Source organism: Eurypyga helias, unplaced genomic scaffold (assembly GCF_000690775.1).
Source record: "Eurypyga helias isolate BGI_N326 unplaced genomic scaffold, ASM69077v1 scaffold23397, whole genome shotgun sequence".
In the NCBI taxonomy this organism is placed as follows: domain Eukaryota; kingdom Metazoa; phylum Chordata; class Aves; order Eurypygiformes; family Eurypygidae; genus Eurypyga; species Eurypyga helias.
Window position 1 is genome coordinate 9333 of NW_010263961.1, and position 16197 is coordinate 25529.

At 38.4% G+C, this 16197-nt stretch overlaps 1 protein-coding gene across 1 annotated transcript in view; it reads left to right on the top strand.

Annotated features, from left to right (window-relative positions):
• The first annotated feature begins 929 nt into the window (after positions 1 to 929).
• PKNOX1 (PBX/knotted 1 homeobox 1) overlaps positions 930 to 16197 on the top strand; it is a 30258-nt gene continuing 14990 nt past the window's right edge. The window contains exons 1-4 of the mRNA XM_010156249.1: positions 930 to 1016; positions 5589 to 5690; positions 8385 to 8512; positions 9679 to 9850. Coding sequence (XP_010154551.1) covers positions 5640 to 5690; positions 8385 to 8512; positions 9679 to 9850 — 351 coding nt within the window. The 5' untranslated portion in view covers positions 930 to 1016; positions 5589 to 5639. The remainder of the gene's footprint in view (positions 1017 to 5588; positions 5691 to 8384; positions 8513 to 9678; positions 9851 to 16197) is intronic.

The following is a 16197-nucleotide window of genomic DNA, read 5'->3' on the forward strand; positions in this document are numbered from 1 at the left end:
TGAAGATCTTGGCTGCGCGTTCTAGCCACCATATCATCTCGGATAGCTTTTGTACAAGGTTAGTGTCGAACTTCCCCTGAGGTAGTTTTGCAGGCTTTTTTTAATGCTTTACATCACTTGTGTTTTCTAAACAGGTTTTCACAATTTTTGCTACTTAGCTTTCACAATTGTTGCTACTCTTTAAAAGTAGCTTTAATATATCAAACAGCTGCTATTAAATTAAATGTAATTAAAGTAATTTTCAGGGGTAATTTTTTGAAAGCTTTTAAAAATTGCTGAATAATCCTGTAGCAGAACTTGTCTTCGCAGAACATGAGAGCCTAACAATGGCTCACGGCCCTTCCTATAGTCTGTTAGTTTTTATCGCGTAGTAGATTACTTGATCATAGGCATCGTTGGGATACATTCCATGGTCAAATCAAAGCATGACTATCCAGGAGCTGGTTTAAATTTTAAAACGTCTTTGACCTTCCTTGATTTCATGCTTAGTTTTTACATGGAAGGACTTTATTTAAAACGCTGAGGAGTTGTTCCTATTTGCATTCTGTAGTTTTATTTTTGGGATGTGTCTTGTCTAGTCTAAGCAGACAGACACTGAGCAGAGAGTAGAATATAAAGGTTGAACAGCAAGTGAGTTAGCAGTTCAAGTGTAGCCTTCTGTTACAGGTTACAGGCAAAGACAAATATGGAGAATGAATGGAATAAGATGAAGAAAAGTTCATTTAATAGCATGGGATAGTGGGGGTGACTAGAGATTATTAAAAATGAAAAAAAAAAAGTCTGCAAAACATGCCAAAAAATCCTGTCAGTTTATTTAAATTTGGGGAGGGAACAACATAATAAACAGAAATATTTTCTGTAATCATATTGTCTCAGAAAATGTATTCTATATGGTCGTCTCCTTCTGAATATATTCCTCTGTTGTTTTTCAGGTTTCTGTCCTCTACATTGTACATCAGTGGGATTCACTCTGCTGGAACAAGATAATGTCGTCTTCAACCCGCTGAAGGAAAGAGGTGAGCAGCTTTCTCGTGGTCAGTATTTTATCTCTTTTAGAAAGCAGTGTGCCCTGGAAGCAAATATCATTATGTATTTTGATGAAAAGTGAAGCCAGTTGTAGATGCTTTTCATGTGTCAAACAGGTTTGCTGTTTCGATTTTTGTTTCTTTTTAACTTTGTATTTAACTTTGACTATAAAGATCTGTGTTATAGAGCAAGTGCCAGGACTGAAGTTAAATAATAATGAACCATGCTGAATCTGTCAATCATCCATTTCTCTCTGAAGGACTTCAAAGGAATGTGTACAGGGGAAAATTAGAAGGAACGATTACTTGTTAACAAGTCTGTAGGCTAGTTTCTTCACAATCCTAAGACAGTTAGTGGTTAGTTTATACCCTGAGGCATAACTATTTATATCTCTTACAAACATCTGTTGTTGCTTGTATATGTTAGAAATGATATTACTGAACTCCAACAGCTTATTTGCACCTTATGTTAATGTTACTGGGTGGTCCCTTTGCTCTTAATTATGAAGGAGTAAGCAGAGCAAGTGAGGAGTGATGTATGTTAAGTGATCGCTTCGTGTACATGTTTCAGCTCACCTTTAATCTCTTCTCTTAGATACTCCTTAACTTGTACAAAGTCGCCACATTTCTAATTGTGATTACTCCTCTTCATTTAGCTTCCTTTCTACTCTACGGTTTTACCTTATCTTTTATTAAAGGCTTGAATATTTTTTGCTTTCGCTTTGTTTTGCAGAACACAATACTTTTATGAATTCCCTTTTGTAGATATCAGTGGAGTTTCTGACTGCAGTTCAAGCATCAGCTTCCAGTTTATGTGACCTTAAATATTTCCTTGGGTTTTCCTCACGCTTTGTTTTCCAAATAAATAGAATGAGAGTTAATTCTGTTCCGCATGAAGCAGACTGGCGGACTCCCTGAGCCTGGGGTTATTTTTGTTACTTGTAACTCTTTGAATATAATGCAAATGCACAGTTTTCCTTCCACTCTCGATTTCTTTAACAAAGAATAATTGGCATTTTTAAAGCTAATTTGTCCAGGAGTCATGTGTTCTTGGGCCCACTTCAGATACTTTAGGCCATGTACTATTGGGTATAGCTGTGCTGGTTAAAGATGGTCCTGCTGTGAGTTGATAATCGCCACACATGAGCTAGAAATTACCACACTAGTAGGTCAGCCAAGAGCAGGGGTTGTATGAGTGCACAGCAGTGTGCTTCAAAGTCGGCTGGTTTACATCATGGCCACCTTTAACAGTGGGTTGAACTAGCCTAGCTGACTTCATGTAAAAAGGCTCAGAAATCATCCACGTGTTCTGTGCGCTCAGTGGTGGAGCTGTGGAAGTAATTAGCTCTGGCAGGGTGGCAGTGATAAACATCTGGGAGCGATACCAGCTTCATCTAGCGTCGTTTGCAGAATGAACATCTGCTTAGGCTGTGTATCTGCTAACTAGAACTGAATGCTGTATCTTAAATTAGGTTATAAAACCTAAATGTGTAAATACCTTTTCAGTTATTTTTCTTAAAGGTTTGACATAGTTTGTTTCTTACCACTACTGAGTAATGAGGAGATGTTTCTCTTTAGTGAACCGAAGTAATTTCTCAGTTAATTGCCTCAATTTAAGTGTGTGATTAGCTCAATTTGTTCTTCTTGACTTGCAGTAGTTGTCTGCACTAAATCTCATCAGTTGCTATGTTGCCTAATAGCTTAATCTTCTTCTACTGTAATTATAAGTCAGAGGGGAAGCTCTTACGGGAAATAAAGGATATACCCATGCAGAATTCTTTCCAGCCATTCCCCTGGGAGACAATAGGGCTAAAGTCCTTCTTGATGAAATAATCTATGGATCTAGCTCAAAAGCTGTGCACCTCTTTCTTCCTTTCTGTGGCCTGCGGGATTTCCAGATGTGAAATGTCTCTTCCTTATGGAAATCTGGAAGGAAGGGTTGGTCCAACTTGTCTGATTCTCTACAAATTCTTGCCATGTCCTATTGTCTTCACCAGATTACATGTGTTATCTTTGTTGCTTCCCTCTCCACGTTGTTCTTTGTGTCACTAACATGATCTCACGTCCTTGCTAACTCTAAGACATTCTTCCTCTTCTGTGACTGTTACGCCTCTTACTCCCTCATTTCTGAGTGAGAACTTCATCTTTCCCCCACAGCCAAACAGGATTTTTTTTAACAGCCTTTTGTGAGGAACTTCTCCAGCTTCTAAAACAATAGTGTTTACTCTTTATTTGTTGATCTGTTCAACTGTTCTACTCTTGTTTTGAGGGCAGTCTGGTCTGCGCTTTCGTATCACCACTAGGAAGGCAGTGTGTGCCTTTTGAGAAGGAAAAAAAGCAGCATTTTGTATGTGCCCATTCACTCTATAAATACAGACACTAAAGCCCCATTTGTAAGTTACCATTTTGGAAAGAAAATAAAAGTTTAAACGTTAGGCATATGCTTACAAGGCTGATGTTTTAGAATGTGTCCCCTTGAGGTGTTTTGAAAGGCAGCTTACTTTGCTATTGGGACAAATGCAGATTTAACTTTATCATGAAAAGATTCATAACTGTAAAAAAAAAATCTAAAATTTGCAGTACTTCCATCAGCGAGTGCATTTATGTTGTTCCCTTTTTTATTTTGGTGGAGAAATCAGTAATATTCTTGGAGTTTCAAAGAGATACTGATGTTGTGTAAGACAGATGAACTGGAATCAGAAAATACTTCAATTGAAGCCATTAGGAAAAAATCTAAATGCACTCCTTCCCTCTGTAAATTGTACTCTGAAGAAAAACATACTTTAGCGTAGGAGTTCCCAGACTGTAGCATACATTTTAGTCAGTATTTCCCAAGCTACCCTAAGATGATCTGTGCATATTGTCTACAGATAGAAACTTGCTCGGCTTTGTAAGCACATGACCCAGTGCCAGAACCAAGATCTGCTCTGTCTGCTCATATTTGTGGTTCCCACGATGCTTTTGTGTGCGTAAAATGGCATAGACTCCCAAAGACTTAACAGCTCCATTGAAGCACGAGCGAGTGTAAGTCAATAACGTAGTTTGTAAAGTGATGCTTACGTCATCCTGATGAACTTCTTTGGTCTTTAAAGCTGTTTTAAAAAGAAAAAAGAAAAAAATTACAGTAACACTTAGGAATTGCACTTTGAATAGAACTTGATGCAAAATAACATTTGAGGTTTGCCCTGAAGAGTTAAGTTTGTCTCTGTGACTGAAACTGTTACGTGAACAAGAAGGGGAATCTTGAAATTTGTGCTGTGTTTCCTAAATGAAACTTTCACTCGAGACTATTACAGTTTGTGGGGGAAGATACCCAGAAAGGTAAAAATTGCTCTTCACAGTGGTCATGTACTGTAGCAGTATGCAATGGTGAAAGAAAGATTTAAAAATAGTTGAAAGATTTGTAGCAATTGAACACATTACAAAGAAAAAAGGTTTTTGTTTCATATCTTAAACTGGTAAAAATTCCAGTACTTGGTTCCTCAATACTGACGTAAGTGGAAGAGAGAAGAAAATCTGGAATGAATACCTGGATGTAATCTTTTTCAAGACACGAGCTCTGTCTTCTTTTTTAATAGGAGTGTTTTTTGTAGTAGCTAAACATTAGGACTCCTGAGTGTCAAGGAGAATTGAGTTCTGTGGTAATAGCTTAACGAATTACACGATTTCAGTCGTAATGTCTGCTAATCTGCCAAGAAAATGAAATGTAAATTAGTAAATTCGATGGATGAACTCTATACGATGGTGGTGATGTGCTAATTTTTTTTTTTTCCAAGCTACTGAACGTCGAACTTTAAAAGAATGTTTAACTCATCTGGGCACCAAACTTGAGCTAGCACTTAGAGGGAATAACATGCATAAATTTACTTGTGTTATAAATCCTACTAAAATGAATACTTCCCAAAGTATCAAATGTCTATGAAAATGAGAATTCCGAATTCCTAGGTCACTTTTGAAACTATATAATCATATAGGCCCAATCATTTAAAAGTTGTTAGATGTTGTTCCATTCTTTGTTTGAGCCCTAAATGACTTGCATGGTAGATTCCTGATGTCAGAAGTGATTTGAGGTTTCTAAAAGTAATTTCAGGCCCTAACTTCAGAATATGGGATTCAAACTCATAAGTAGGATATTCCCTAATGATTTTTACATTTTGACTTTTTACTTCTGTTACAGTAATGCTCAACGTGTTGTTAGCCTTTTCACAACGCAGAAACCTAATTTTTTGCTCATTTCTAGATTTTCTATATTACCTTAGAATAAGCTAGTTAAGTAGTGCAAAAGTAAATGCTAGAGCTTACTTGAAGTTTGTGAATGTGAAAGAACCTCTGGCTTTTAATAAAAATCTGACGTTAAAATATAAAATGACCTTTTGCTGACGAAAACTGTTGCATTTTCCAACTTTTTTTTTTTTTTTAAAGAGTATGCACGTAATTATCATTGCCAGTAAACTCACTCATGTTTTGCAGGGAGTTGTGCATAAATCCTTATCTTTCATTCATCTCTTAGAACTGCCTTCCGAGCGGTCGCTTTTGTAATTGACTTTTTTTTTTCTTTCAAAGAATATTTGCTCATACTTATGATGATTTGACATACTTAACGTTTTATTAACCATGATGGCAACACAGACATTAAGTATAGACAACTATCAAGATGGACAACAGGTAGGTTTGTTTTTCTTTCTCTGTGAGCTAAATACAGTTAGCAAGAGGGGAAAAAGGTAGTGCCTTTTTCCTTGCTGCCTGCTTTTTCCTTGTTTAAGTATATGTTCTTGTTTGTAAAACAGGATCTTTAAAGTGATAGGACGCTATTCTTTAATATTTGGATACTTACTAAATGCCTAGCTAATCTTTGTGTGATTTTGCTTAACTTCTGGAAGAATGGTTAGATAAGGGGTTTTCTGAATCTGCTCTAGATGATTTGTGTGCTCTAATGTTTCTATTTTTAGGAAAGTCAAATGGGCATCTGTAATATTCTGTATATGATACTTCACTGTTCTTATGTGTCTGTAGGTGCAGTAAATAGGTGACGTTTACAAAGTCCTAGACTTCTTGGTCTTGAGCAAGTGAGGGATAAGTTTAGTAAACTAGAATCGTGTGATACTTCGACTACATTTAAGTTGATGCAGTTATGCTGCAGGCTGAAAACTTGTAAAATACTTGTATTAATTTTAATGTGGTTAATGATTAGAATTTCTAATTAGAAAGCTGGTCAGTGGGCTTCAGTTTTTTATTTCTGTTAACAAGCAGAATAATGAAGCATACACAGATATGTCTGGTCATGATGTTACTTTTTTGTACAACAGGCTGTATATTGCAACAATTTGAGTTGCAAAATTAAAATACTGTTAACTGGAGACAAGTCGTGCCCTGGCCTGTACTCTGAAGACCCATTTTTACATTACTATGTGTCAGCCCTGAACAGTAAATACAAGTACTTCTGTCAGCAGATGGCAACAGTGGCGAACAGTCAGAAGAAAACCAGCAACTTTTCGCATCTCTTATGAAAAGAGATGGGAAATGATCCAAATGCAGTCTGGGGTTGTTGATGGTTGTTTGCTCCTTTTATTACAATTCTAGTTTTTCTCTTTCTTCTCACCTACCTTACATCTTTTACTTTATACCCCCAGCAAATACATGCCATCCTGGGACACAGCAGTGAAAGTAATAGATGTTTTTGTAAAGAACGGATTGGGAGAAAGCATTCTCATTCTGTTTGATTTGTATTTTAAGCTCTCAGTGACCAAGATAGATGGGTAATTTGAGTGCCTGTAGTTTGGAAGTGGCCCACAGAAAATAGCTTGCAGTTTTAAGTGAGCTATTTCCTCCTTCTAGTGAGATAGAGCCCTAACTGAACATGGTCTCTCCCTTCAGACTCTGCAGATGTATGGCTCGGCATTTATAGGCAGTTGTATAAGTCATCCGCCTTTATTTTGCTCCTCCTTCTTGTCATTAGCCATGAAATGAGTCCATTAGTTGCATCTTTTTTGTGAGCATTCTGGCTTTAAAATCATCTGTGCTTGCTGAGGGAGCTTTTTGCAAGGCAGGCTGCTCTGTTGGGTAGGAAACACTGACATTTTCTCCGCTTCTGATTTTGCTAGGGGATGGCTTGGCCCCAGCAGGTAATAAAGTACAAACCTTATGGTTCTCCCAGACATCTTGTTGGGAATAGTATAAATTCCTTTTGCCTATGTTGCGTGGAAATAGATTAAATTCTGTCAGAGTCAGGTTCTCTACTAGTTTCTGGAGGCCAGTCCTCCTCTTGGAGGGTTCCCATGAGTGATATGATACGTACGTCTCGCGGGAAGAGGGCAGAAGATTGCGTTCTCTACGCTTCCCATCTGCAGGTGTCAATTCTGGCTGCCTGGTGGTATCTAGAACAGTGTCTGTCCTCTACTCGAGATAAAGTTTGTTAGGGTTAAGGTAGAAAATAAGATTGCAGTGATTTCTTGCCTTTGTACAGATGTTCCCAATGCTCAAAGGGAAGAAACACAAGGAGTTTGGGTTGGGGGTGGAAACTGACTTTCAGAGGTCAGGTTCCTTTCAGGCTTTTTAGTCTGAAAGATATTTAGCTGGAGGTCACGGGAAAACCACTTTCAACATCTTCAAAGCAGCTCAAAGGCATTGGAAGGCTCTAGTGCAATGTAGGAGGTGCTCAGCAGAAGCTGCGGCTCTGTATTGTTTTTCCAGTGGTGTCAGATTGAGCAACTGTCTGTAAAATGGGTTTGTAGAAGCTGTTACTGCTGTTTTCACCAGTAGCTTGATACTCCTAAAATAATTTGGTATTGCAGTATGTAAATTTGAGGGGTAAAGCTCAGGAGTGGTTATGCTCCTGATAATTAAAATATTGGAGGGGCACAAAATACTTCAGCCGATTATAAGAAAATGACAAGAAAAACTTTAAGATCTCTTTTCTTCACTGTCTTTACATAAGGTACAGTAAGAAGAAAGAAAACTTAGAGTAGAAATGTTTTCCTTTCTGTTGTTCTCATGCTAAAGGCTTTTTATGCAGACATCCCCATAAATTTTTTTGGGGAAAAAAAAAAATCCTGTTTTTTGCTAGCCTATTCCAAAAATAGGCACTTCAGAGGCAAAATGCTTTAACAATTTCCTAATGTCTGTCATTCCCATTTTAAAGCTGAGTGCTGAAACTTGAAGTGACCTTTACACTACTCATCAAAAAGTGTCAAGGATTAAAAGAGGGGTTTTGTTACTGCTATGGCTTTTTGTGTAACTGCCAAGTCATACCAACCTTCTGGCAATTTAGTAGCCCCTTTGCATTGCTATTTCCTTAGAAAACAGTACACTTATTTTACGTCAGGCATACAGATTTACTTACAATTTACTCTTTTTCTACAGATGCAAGTAGTAACAGAGTTAAAAACTGAACAAGATCCCAATTGCTCTGAAACTGATGCAGAAGGGGTGAGTCCTGCCCCTGTAGAATCTCAAACTCCAATGGATGCAGACAAGCAGGCCATTTACAGGTAGTAATGGACTCGTGTTCTGTCTTTTGAAGGGTAAAGAGGGTAATTTTTTTTTTTAACTTATAAGTAGCTTAAAATCAGATGATCTCGTCGCTAACTGTCTCAGTAGTTTGCAGGGAAAGAATGAGATCAAACTAGCTTCACCGTCAGTCTTCCAAGAAAAAAACTTCCCTTTATTGTGGGATTCTTCAATTTCAGCATTGTCAAAAAGGGTATTCTAAAGGCGGCTGCATTTAAAGCACAAGTAAATTTAGCAAGCTGCTCGGGTGTTGAACTACTGTGGTTTTGATCTTTAATGTGAGATTTTGCTTTTATTGTAAGTAGGTAGATCTTTACTCTCTTTTCTTTAGGGTTAATCTATTGCCCAGTAATTAGCTCAAACTGGATTAAATGTTCATCTATAAAACCACTAGTTTGAGATTTTCCTGTGTTAAATGCATGTGAAGCAGTATGAGTTTTGTTGAGGTTAAGTGTTCTTTCACTTTGCTTTTTTTTTTTTCTTTCACAGTGCTTTTTAAGTCCTTCATTATTACCAGTTTGCAGATTTAAAAACAAAACAAAAGAAAGAAAGAAACAAACAAAAAACCACTAAAGCAGAAAGTTGTATCCAGTCATTTACAAACTTGTGCTAACAAAATCATCATCTGCTGTGAGCATGATTTCATGGGAGGCCTCTGAGTATAGCCTGGATCCTATTCTTGGTTCTGTAAAGTTATCTGTGATGTATAAATAAGGCCCACATTGAAGAATAATTTGTTCTTCATTCTGTCAGACTTTATTTCATAAATTAAATCTGTATTCATCCTATTTGGAAATCCCAATCCTCATTTCTAATGCTCTGTATTAATGTATTTCTTGCTACTCAGTTACAATGAATTAAATAGTATGTCATAACTTTTTAGCTTGTGATTGCTGTCTTTATTCAAGTAGACATATTTTACTGCTTTACTTGCCTCTAGAGTGTGTGATAAATCAAAATGGAAAAAAGCCCCAAACCCAAACTTACATCATATTTTGCTATAGCCAGAGGTGCTCTATGCAGTCTCTTCCAAGACTTGTCTGTTTCTTACGGGAGTCAGTTACCTTACGTGAGCTAGGTGCCTTACTTTTCAGTGGTGTATGCATGAACGGAAGTACTTATTCTTGTGTTTTATCTTTTATTCTAGGCACCCACTATTTCCCTTGTTAGCACTATTATTTGAAAAATGTGAACAATCTACGCAAGGCTCAGAAGGCACAACTTCTGCTAGTTTTGATGTAGATATTGAAAATTTTGTAAGGAAGCAGGAGAAAGAAGGAAAACCCTTTTTCTGTGAAGATCCAGAAACTGATAATTTGGTAAGTATAAGCCAGTTCTTTTATTTCTGAAACAATCATCACATTTGCCTCTTCTTCCTAATTTCTGATCTCAACTGGTGCTTATATTTTGTCCTCACATTTTTCTTCCTACAAGATATTCTTCTTTATGTTCATGCTGAGAAACTTTTTTTTTTTTTAATTTCTTCTGACTCTTTCCTTCCCTCGTGTCTGTAAAATTAGTAAAATTACACTGGGCTCTTAATCGCTATTTCCCATTCTGAACTGCCCGAGATCAGTGTATTAGAGATGAATGGAAACATCAGCTTGCCATAGCCAGGTTCACGCTGCAAATCCATTTTAAAGTGTCGAGTCTATAACATGTGTTTGTCAAAAACATGTAATCCATGTAAGTTTTTTCCAATTTTTTTTTTTTTTAATCAGGATTCATCTAGTTAATGTAGGAGAAGTGCTGTTATGAGTTTAGAAACTCTTTAACATATAAATTATTTTTCCTATATGTCATTGTCACGGCTTTCTAAAGTCCTTCCTGTGATGAAGCTGTGATATTGCCAGTCCCTTAGTCTTGAATCACATCTCTAGAGAACACCTGTCCTGGCACAATCGTTTCTAAACTGTCTACCTGCCTTGATCTCTTTAGAGTCATGTTGCAACTAGATTTTATCAGATTCAGGAGTGTTAGAATTAGAGAGGTCAAGTGTTTTGTTTCTTTTTTGAAAACCTGTTCTTTAAGGGGACTGTGTAACAAAAAAAAGTCTTCATCCTTGAGTCTGCCTTATAGGACAAAAGGCTACTTAAAATATGGACGTTCACAAACGAAGCTAAATTGATGGGAGATTGTAAACAGCATAAATGGTAATGTTTTAAAGCTGATGTCTAGGAAGATTTATGAGGGTAAATAATAGCCCTTGTGGGAGAATAAGGTAACGTACCTGGAGAAAATTCTTAAACAAAATGAAGACTTAAACAAGAAATAAATCTGAGATGCAGTTTAGAACTGGCAGGACTGTTGCAGCGAATAGCACGTTAGGAGGGGCACATATTGTAAACAAAAAAGGGGTCAATTTTGGCAATGATTAGAAGGTGACCCAAATCATTGCCCTTTGGAGTGATGGGAAAGCAGCTAAAGGAGGACTCATAATGATATTCTTGGTATTAGCGTAAGGATTCTCACTTTATTAATGAACTGAAGAACAGGCATTGGCCAATTTGACAAGAGTGACAGCTAGAAATCTCGATTAATGTCTTAATCATTAGATCCTTGTGAGCAAATGTTGAAGCAGCTCACCTGAGAAATATTTATCGATACAGACAGTGGCTTAATTTTCTAAGAAAGAGGCATTGACATACCTGCTAAAACAGTTCCATGAATGAATCCTGTAGCAGAATCACTGTTGTCACTGTAGGAACTAAAAATAGAATATGAAAGGAAAGAAAAAATTAAGGCAGGAGGAAAGAAACGATAATGCTCTTCTTCAGTTACTGCCCTAGTGTGAGCAGCAGTGGTGTGGGGTGCTTTCCTTTTTTAAACTTGCTTTTATTTGAAATGTGAGTGTTGCAATATTAGATTTATTAAATACTTGTAGCACAATACAATGATTGTCTTACATTTGTAAGCATAAATATTTAAGAAAGGTTATATGAGTCTGTGAAGTTCTGTTGAGGTGCAGAAATCATTGTAAATTGAGGGCCACTGGTACCATCATTTTAGGTCTTTCCTTGAACAGGAAAGCACTCAAGCAAATTTGAGTTTAAAAAAAAGAACAACCCAAAACACTATTGAGGAAAGAGATAAATACTTTAAAGAGCCATTAGTTTATGAGGAAGACTAAATCCATGCTAAAAACAACAGTTCATCACTGATGTTAATTTGCACATGTACAGAATCTTGTGGACCTTTGCTTGTTTGTCATGGTTTAATCCCAGTCAGCAACTAAGCACCATGCAGCCACATGCTCATCTCCCTCTCCCTCAGTGGGATGTGGAGAGAATTGGAGGAAAAATGTAAGAAAACTCATGGGTTGAGATATGAACAGTTTAATAACTGAAATAAAATAATGGTACTACTACTAATGATGATAATATGTAATGAAAAGGAAAAGAGCAAAAAGAGAGACAGACAAAACCCAAGCGGGAGGGGGGGAATCCAACAAGTCATACAGCTGCTCACCACCGGCTGACCAATGCCCAGCCAGTCCCCAAGCAGCGATCACCTGCCCTGGCCAACTTTTCCCAGTTTATATACTGAGCATGACATCTTATGGCATGGAATATTCCTTTGGTCAGTTTGGGTTAGCTGTCCTGCCTGTGTCTCCTCCCAGCTTCTTCTCCACAAGAAGTCCTTGGCTTAATGAAAGCATTACTTGGCAACAACCAAAACATGAGTGTTATCAACATTCTTCTCAGCAGAAATCCAAAACATAGCCTCATACTAGCTACTATGAAGAAAATTAAGTCTATCCCAGCCAAAACCAGCACGTTGTTAAAGAATTAAGTGTACGCAGAGTTCCCCAAATAACATACCACCTTTGGGATCTTGTGGTTAGACCCAGGTATCTAGAATGCAGACTAACAGGAATGCTTATAGTTTTGAAATTGCTTCTTTCTTTATCTCTTCCATTCTGTATTATGTTTGGGGTTTTGTTACCGCTATCAGTGACGCTTCTGGAGTGCTGCTTGCACATCAGCTGTGAATTTGAAGACACCAATAAAATTTTCCATGGCTCTTTGAAGAAAGACTTTTATGAACGTACTTGCCTCCAGTACTTTCCTGCAAAATGAGAGTTACTTCTGTTCTGGGTGAAGCAGGTCTTCTGACTTGCTAAGCCTCAGGTTATTTTCTTCAATTGTAACTCTCTGAATTCAACACAAATAAGACTGTTTTCCCTTATCTCTTTAATCCAAATTTCATTTAAGAAATCTAACGATACAAATATAGTTGTTATGGCTCAGTGGATGAAGAAAGAGCAGTGGGTGTAGTTTATCTTGCCTTTAGTAAGGCTTTTGACATTGTCTTCTAGAATGTTCTCATAGACAAACTGATAAAATACGGACTAGATAAACAAGGAGTGAGGTGGACTGAAAGCTAGCTCAGCTGCTGGGCCCGGACGATTGGAGTGAGCAGCATGAAGGCCAGTTACGAGCTAGTCATTAGTGGTGTACTCCAGGGATTGATACTGGAACTAATGCTGTTGGACATCTTCATCAATAATCTGGATGATGGGGCAGAACGTACCCTCGGCAAGGTCTGCAGCTATTCCAAAACTAGGAGGAGTGGCTGATGACCAGATGGCTGTGCCACCATTCAGAAGTACTTTGTCACTTTTGGAGAAAAAGGCAAACGGGAATCTCAGAGAGTTCAACAAAGGGAAACGCCAAGTCCTGTACCTGGGAAGGAATAATCCCATGCACCAGTGCACTCTGAGGGCACCAGCCAGCTGAAAAGCAGCTTTGCGGAAAAGGACCTGTGGAACAGGTCTGGGGAACACCAAGCCAAATATGAGACAGCAGTGAATCCTTGCAGCAAATAAATTCAACATACTCGGGCTGTGTTAGAAAGAGCATTGTCAACGGGTCAAGGGATGTGGTCCTTTCCCTCTGGTTGGCACTAGTGAGACACATCTGGGCTCCCCACTGCTAGACACAGACATATTGGAGTGAGTCCAGTAAAGGACCACAAAGAGGAATAGGAAACGACAGCATCTCTCATATGAAGAGACTCCGAGAGCTGGGACTGTTTTGCCTGCAGCAGTGAAGTTTATTTATCCCTTTAAGAAGGGATCTGGATATTATGAATGGATCTAAATACCTAATGGTGGAATAAAGATGACAGACACTGACTCTTCTCAGTGGCGCCCAGTTGAAAAGGCAAGAGGAAATGGACATAAATTGAAACACAGGAGGTTCCATCAAAACATAAGAAAAAACTCTTTTACTGTAAGGGTGATTGAATACTGGAGCAGGTTACCCAGAGAGGGTTGTGGGGCCTCCATCCTTGGAGGTAGTCAAGACCCAAATGGACATGGCCCTGAGCAACCTGCCCTAGTTGACCTTGCTTTGAGCCAGAGGGGTTGGATTAAACAATCTCCACAGGTCCCTTCCAACCTCAACTATTCTGTGGTTTCTGTGAGCCTTCAAAGATCAGTTCTCAAAGATCCTGCATGCCTTAGCCTGCTTCACATGCTTTTGGTTGTACACAAACATTCTCTCAGATCTAGCTTACTTCGGTTGTAGATGGCTCTGCTGCGATCAAATAGTCCTTCCTGCCGATTGACCTGTCTGTGATTTTAGTTGTGACAAAGTCTCTTGGTTTATGTGGTATTCACCTTTGTTGATGGGCTGCACAAATCCGTCTGATTTTACCTGAGGGAGGTGAAGGAGTATTTGGTTTTATCTTGTATTCCAGGGCTGCTGCGGTCAGTACTGTCTTAAGCTGGAACCACATTGCAGAATCAAAAATCTTTGGCATGGAACTCCTATTCTGTAGTCGTATTGTTAGCCATGACTTTCTATTACTAGATACCAAATGAAATCTGAGCGCAGCTTGCCCTCTGCCTGTCCTGAAGGCTGGGGACTCTGAACAGCTGACATTCTGACGGGCTGTTCGTTATCTCAGGGGCAATGAGCAGAAGAGTTTCTGTCTGGTTATGAAATAACCTAGTATGGTTTTTCAGTCTCTATGAAATGTTGGTGCTTGTACAGAGAAGGCTGTAGGTGGACAGTTTCTTATGCTTCGTGTCACATAATTATATACATTTTTATATAGATTAAAAATATTTTTTCAGTAGAGAGGGATTCTAATACTGTGCACATTTGTTATGTCTTCTTTCTTTCTATCCCTCTTTAACTCCAATCTTAAATCAACCATTCACTTGAAAGGAGAAACTAGTGAAGACTGCTAATTAGAACAAGCAGGAAGGGTGGAGCAGGTAGGCCACTTGCTTTCCACCTGTGCTGTTGTCTGACCCCAGCAGAGTCAAACAAATGACGGTGTAAATGCTTGCCCCGTAGCAATCATTCAGCTTGGGGCCAGAGCTAAACTGAGATGAATTGAACGGTAGAGTGCTATAAAGAGCCAAATACAAGTCCTGTCTGAAAAGAGGGTGTCTCTGCCCATGGCAGGGGTGTTGGAACTAAGTAATTGTTAAGGTCCCTTCCAACCCAAACCATTCTCTGATTCTAAGAGTCACAGGCCTGCCTACAGTAAGGAAATTGGCTGCTAATGCAGCTGTTTCAGTATTTTTCTTTTTACTTCTTTTGGAAGTGGCATGTAGGACTCACCTACACTCTACAGTTTGATCTTAAACTAATGGCTCCCAGACAGCAGAATATCATTTCAGGCTCCATACTGCCTATAGGCTAATTGACTAGGTAAGAGAAGTTGTGAAGGGTCACAGTCCTCTTACAATCCTGGCAGAGTTTCACATTGCATGCCCAGTTTAAATGCCTTGAATACTCCAAAGGAAAAGTGTGGGTTTCATCCAGAGGACCACATAATGTTAATCTGAATGACACAGGCATTAGATCAGTTTGACCAAAACGGAAGAGCAGTGTAAGGTTGTTCTGACTTGAGTAGCTCGTTGTAAGCTGTGGTCTAGATGACCTTGTTACTTTGCTATTACCGTTCCCATTTTCAGTTAATTGGTGGTTTCCTACATGAGTAGTATAAAGGATTTCAGCACTCAGAATATAGGTATCCACCTGAAATTTAATTTTAAGGATACCCATATATTGGTAAGCCTGGCCTGTAAACTAAGTTTCCTTCTTTTTCTTATTACCTACATGAAGGGATTGTGTTCTTTCTGGTTAACCACTCCAGCAGTGTCAGCTGGTGATCTTGAAGCGGCACGGCAAAGGGTTATGGTCAACACATAAATAGTGTTACTAGGCCTTTTGCAGTGTCTTTCCCAACTCTGACTTTATCAGACATATTGTCAGAACAGGATGTTTGCAGTGAAATGGATGGGAACTTTTCTATAAATATTGCTGGTTTCTGGATCGTGTCAGATCTTTGGTGTTAGGTTTCAGCATATTTGGAAGAGTGAGGATTTCTCAGCGTGGATTGTAAGAATTTGGAAAGAGGTGGAAAAAACGTCACTTTCTTTGGAAGGTTTTTATCCTTAAATTAATTTTTAAGGTACTCTGTGAATTTACATGCATTAAATATATTTTTAGATTTTATTTATTGCTATGTTCCTATTCATTTTCTATGTGTGCGTTCACCTAATAGAGTCAGTAATAGCTTGGGTTAAAAACCTGCAGCACTGAAAGACCCACAAAACTGTGTTATGGCTCCGCTGAAGCATGAAGTTTCAGCTGTTGTCTCTTCCTTTGCCTAAGAGGTGTATAAGATGCCTCTTTTCCTTCCA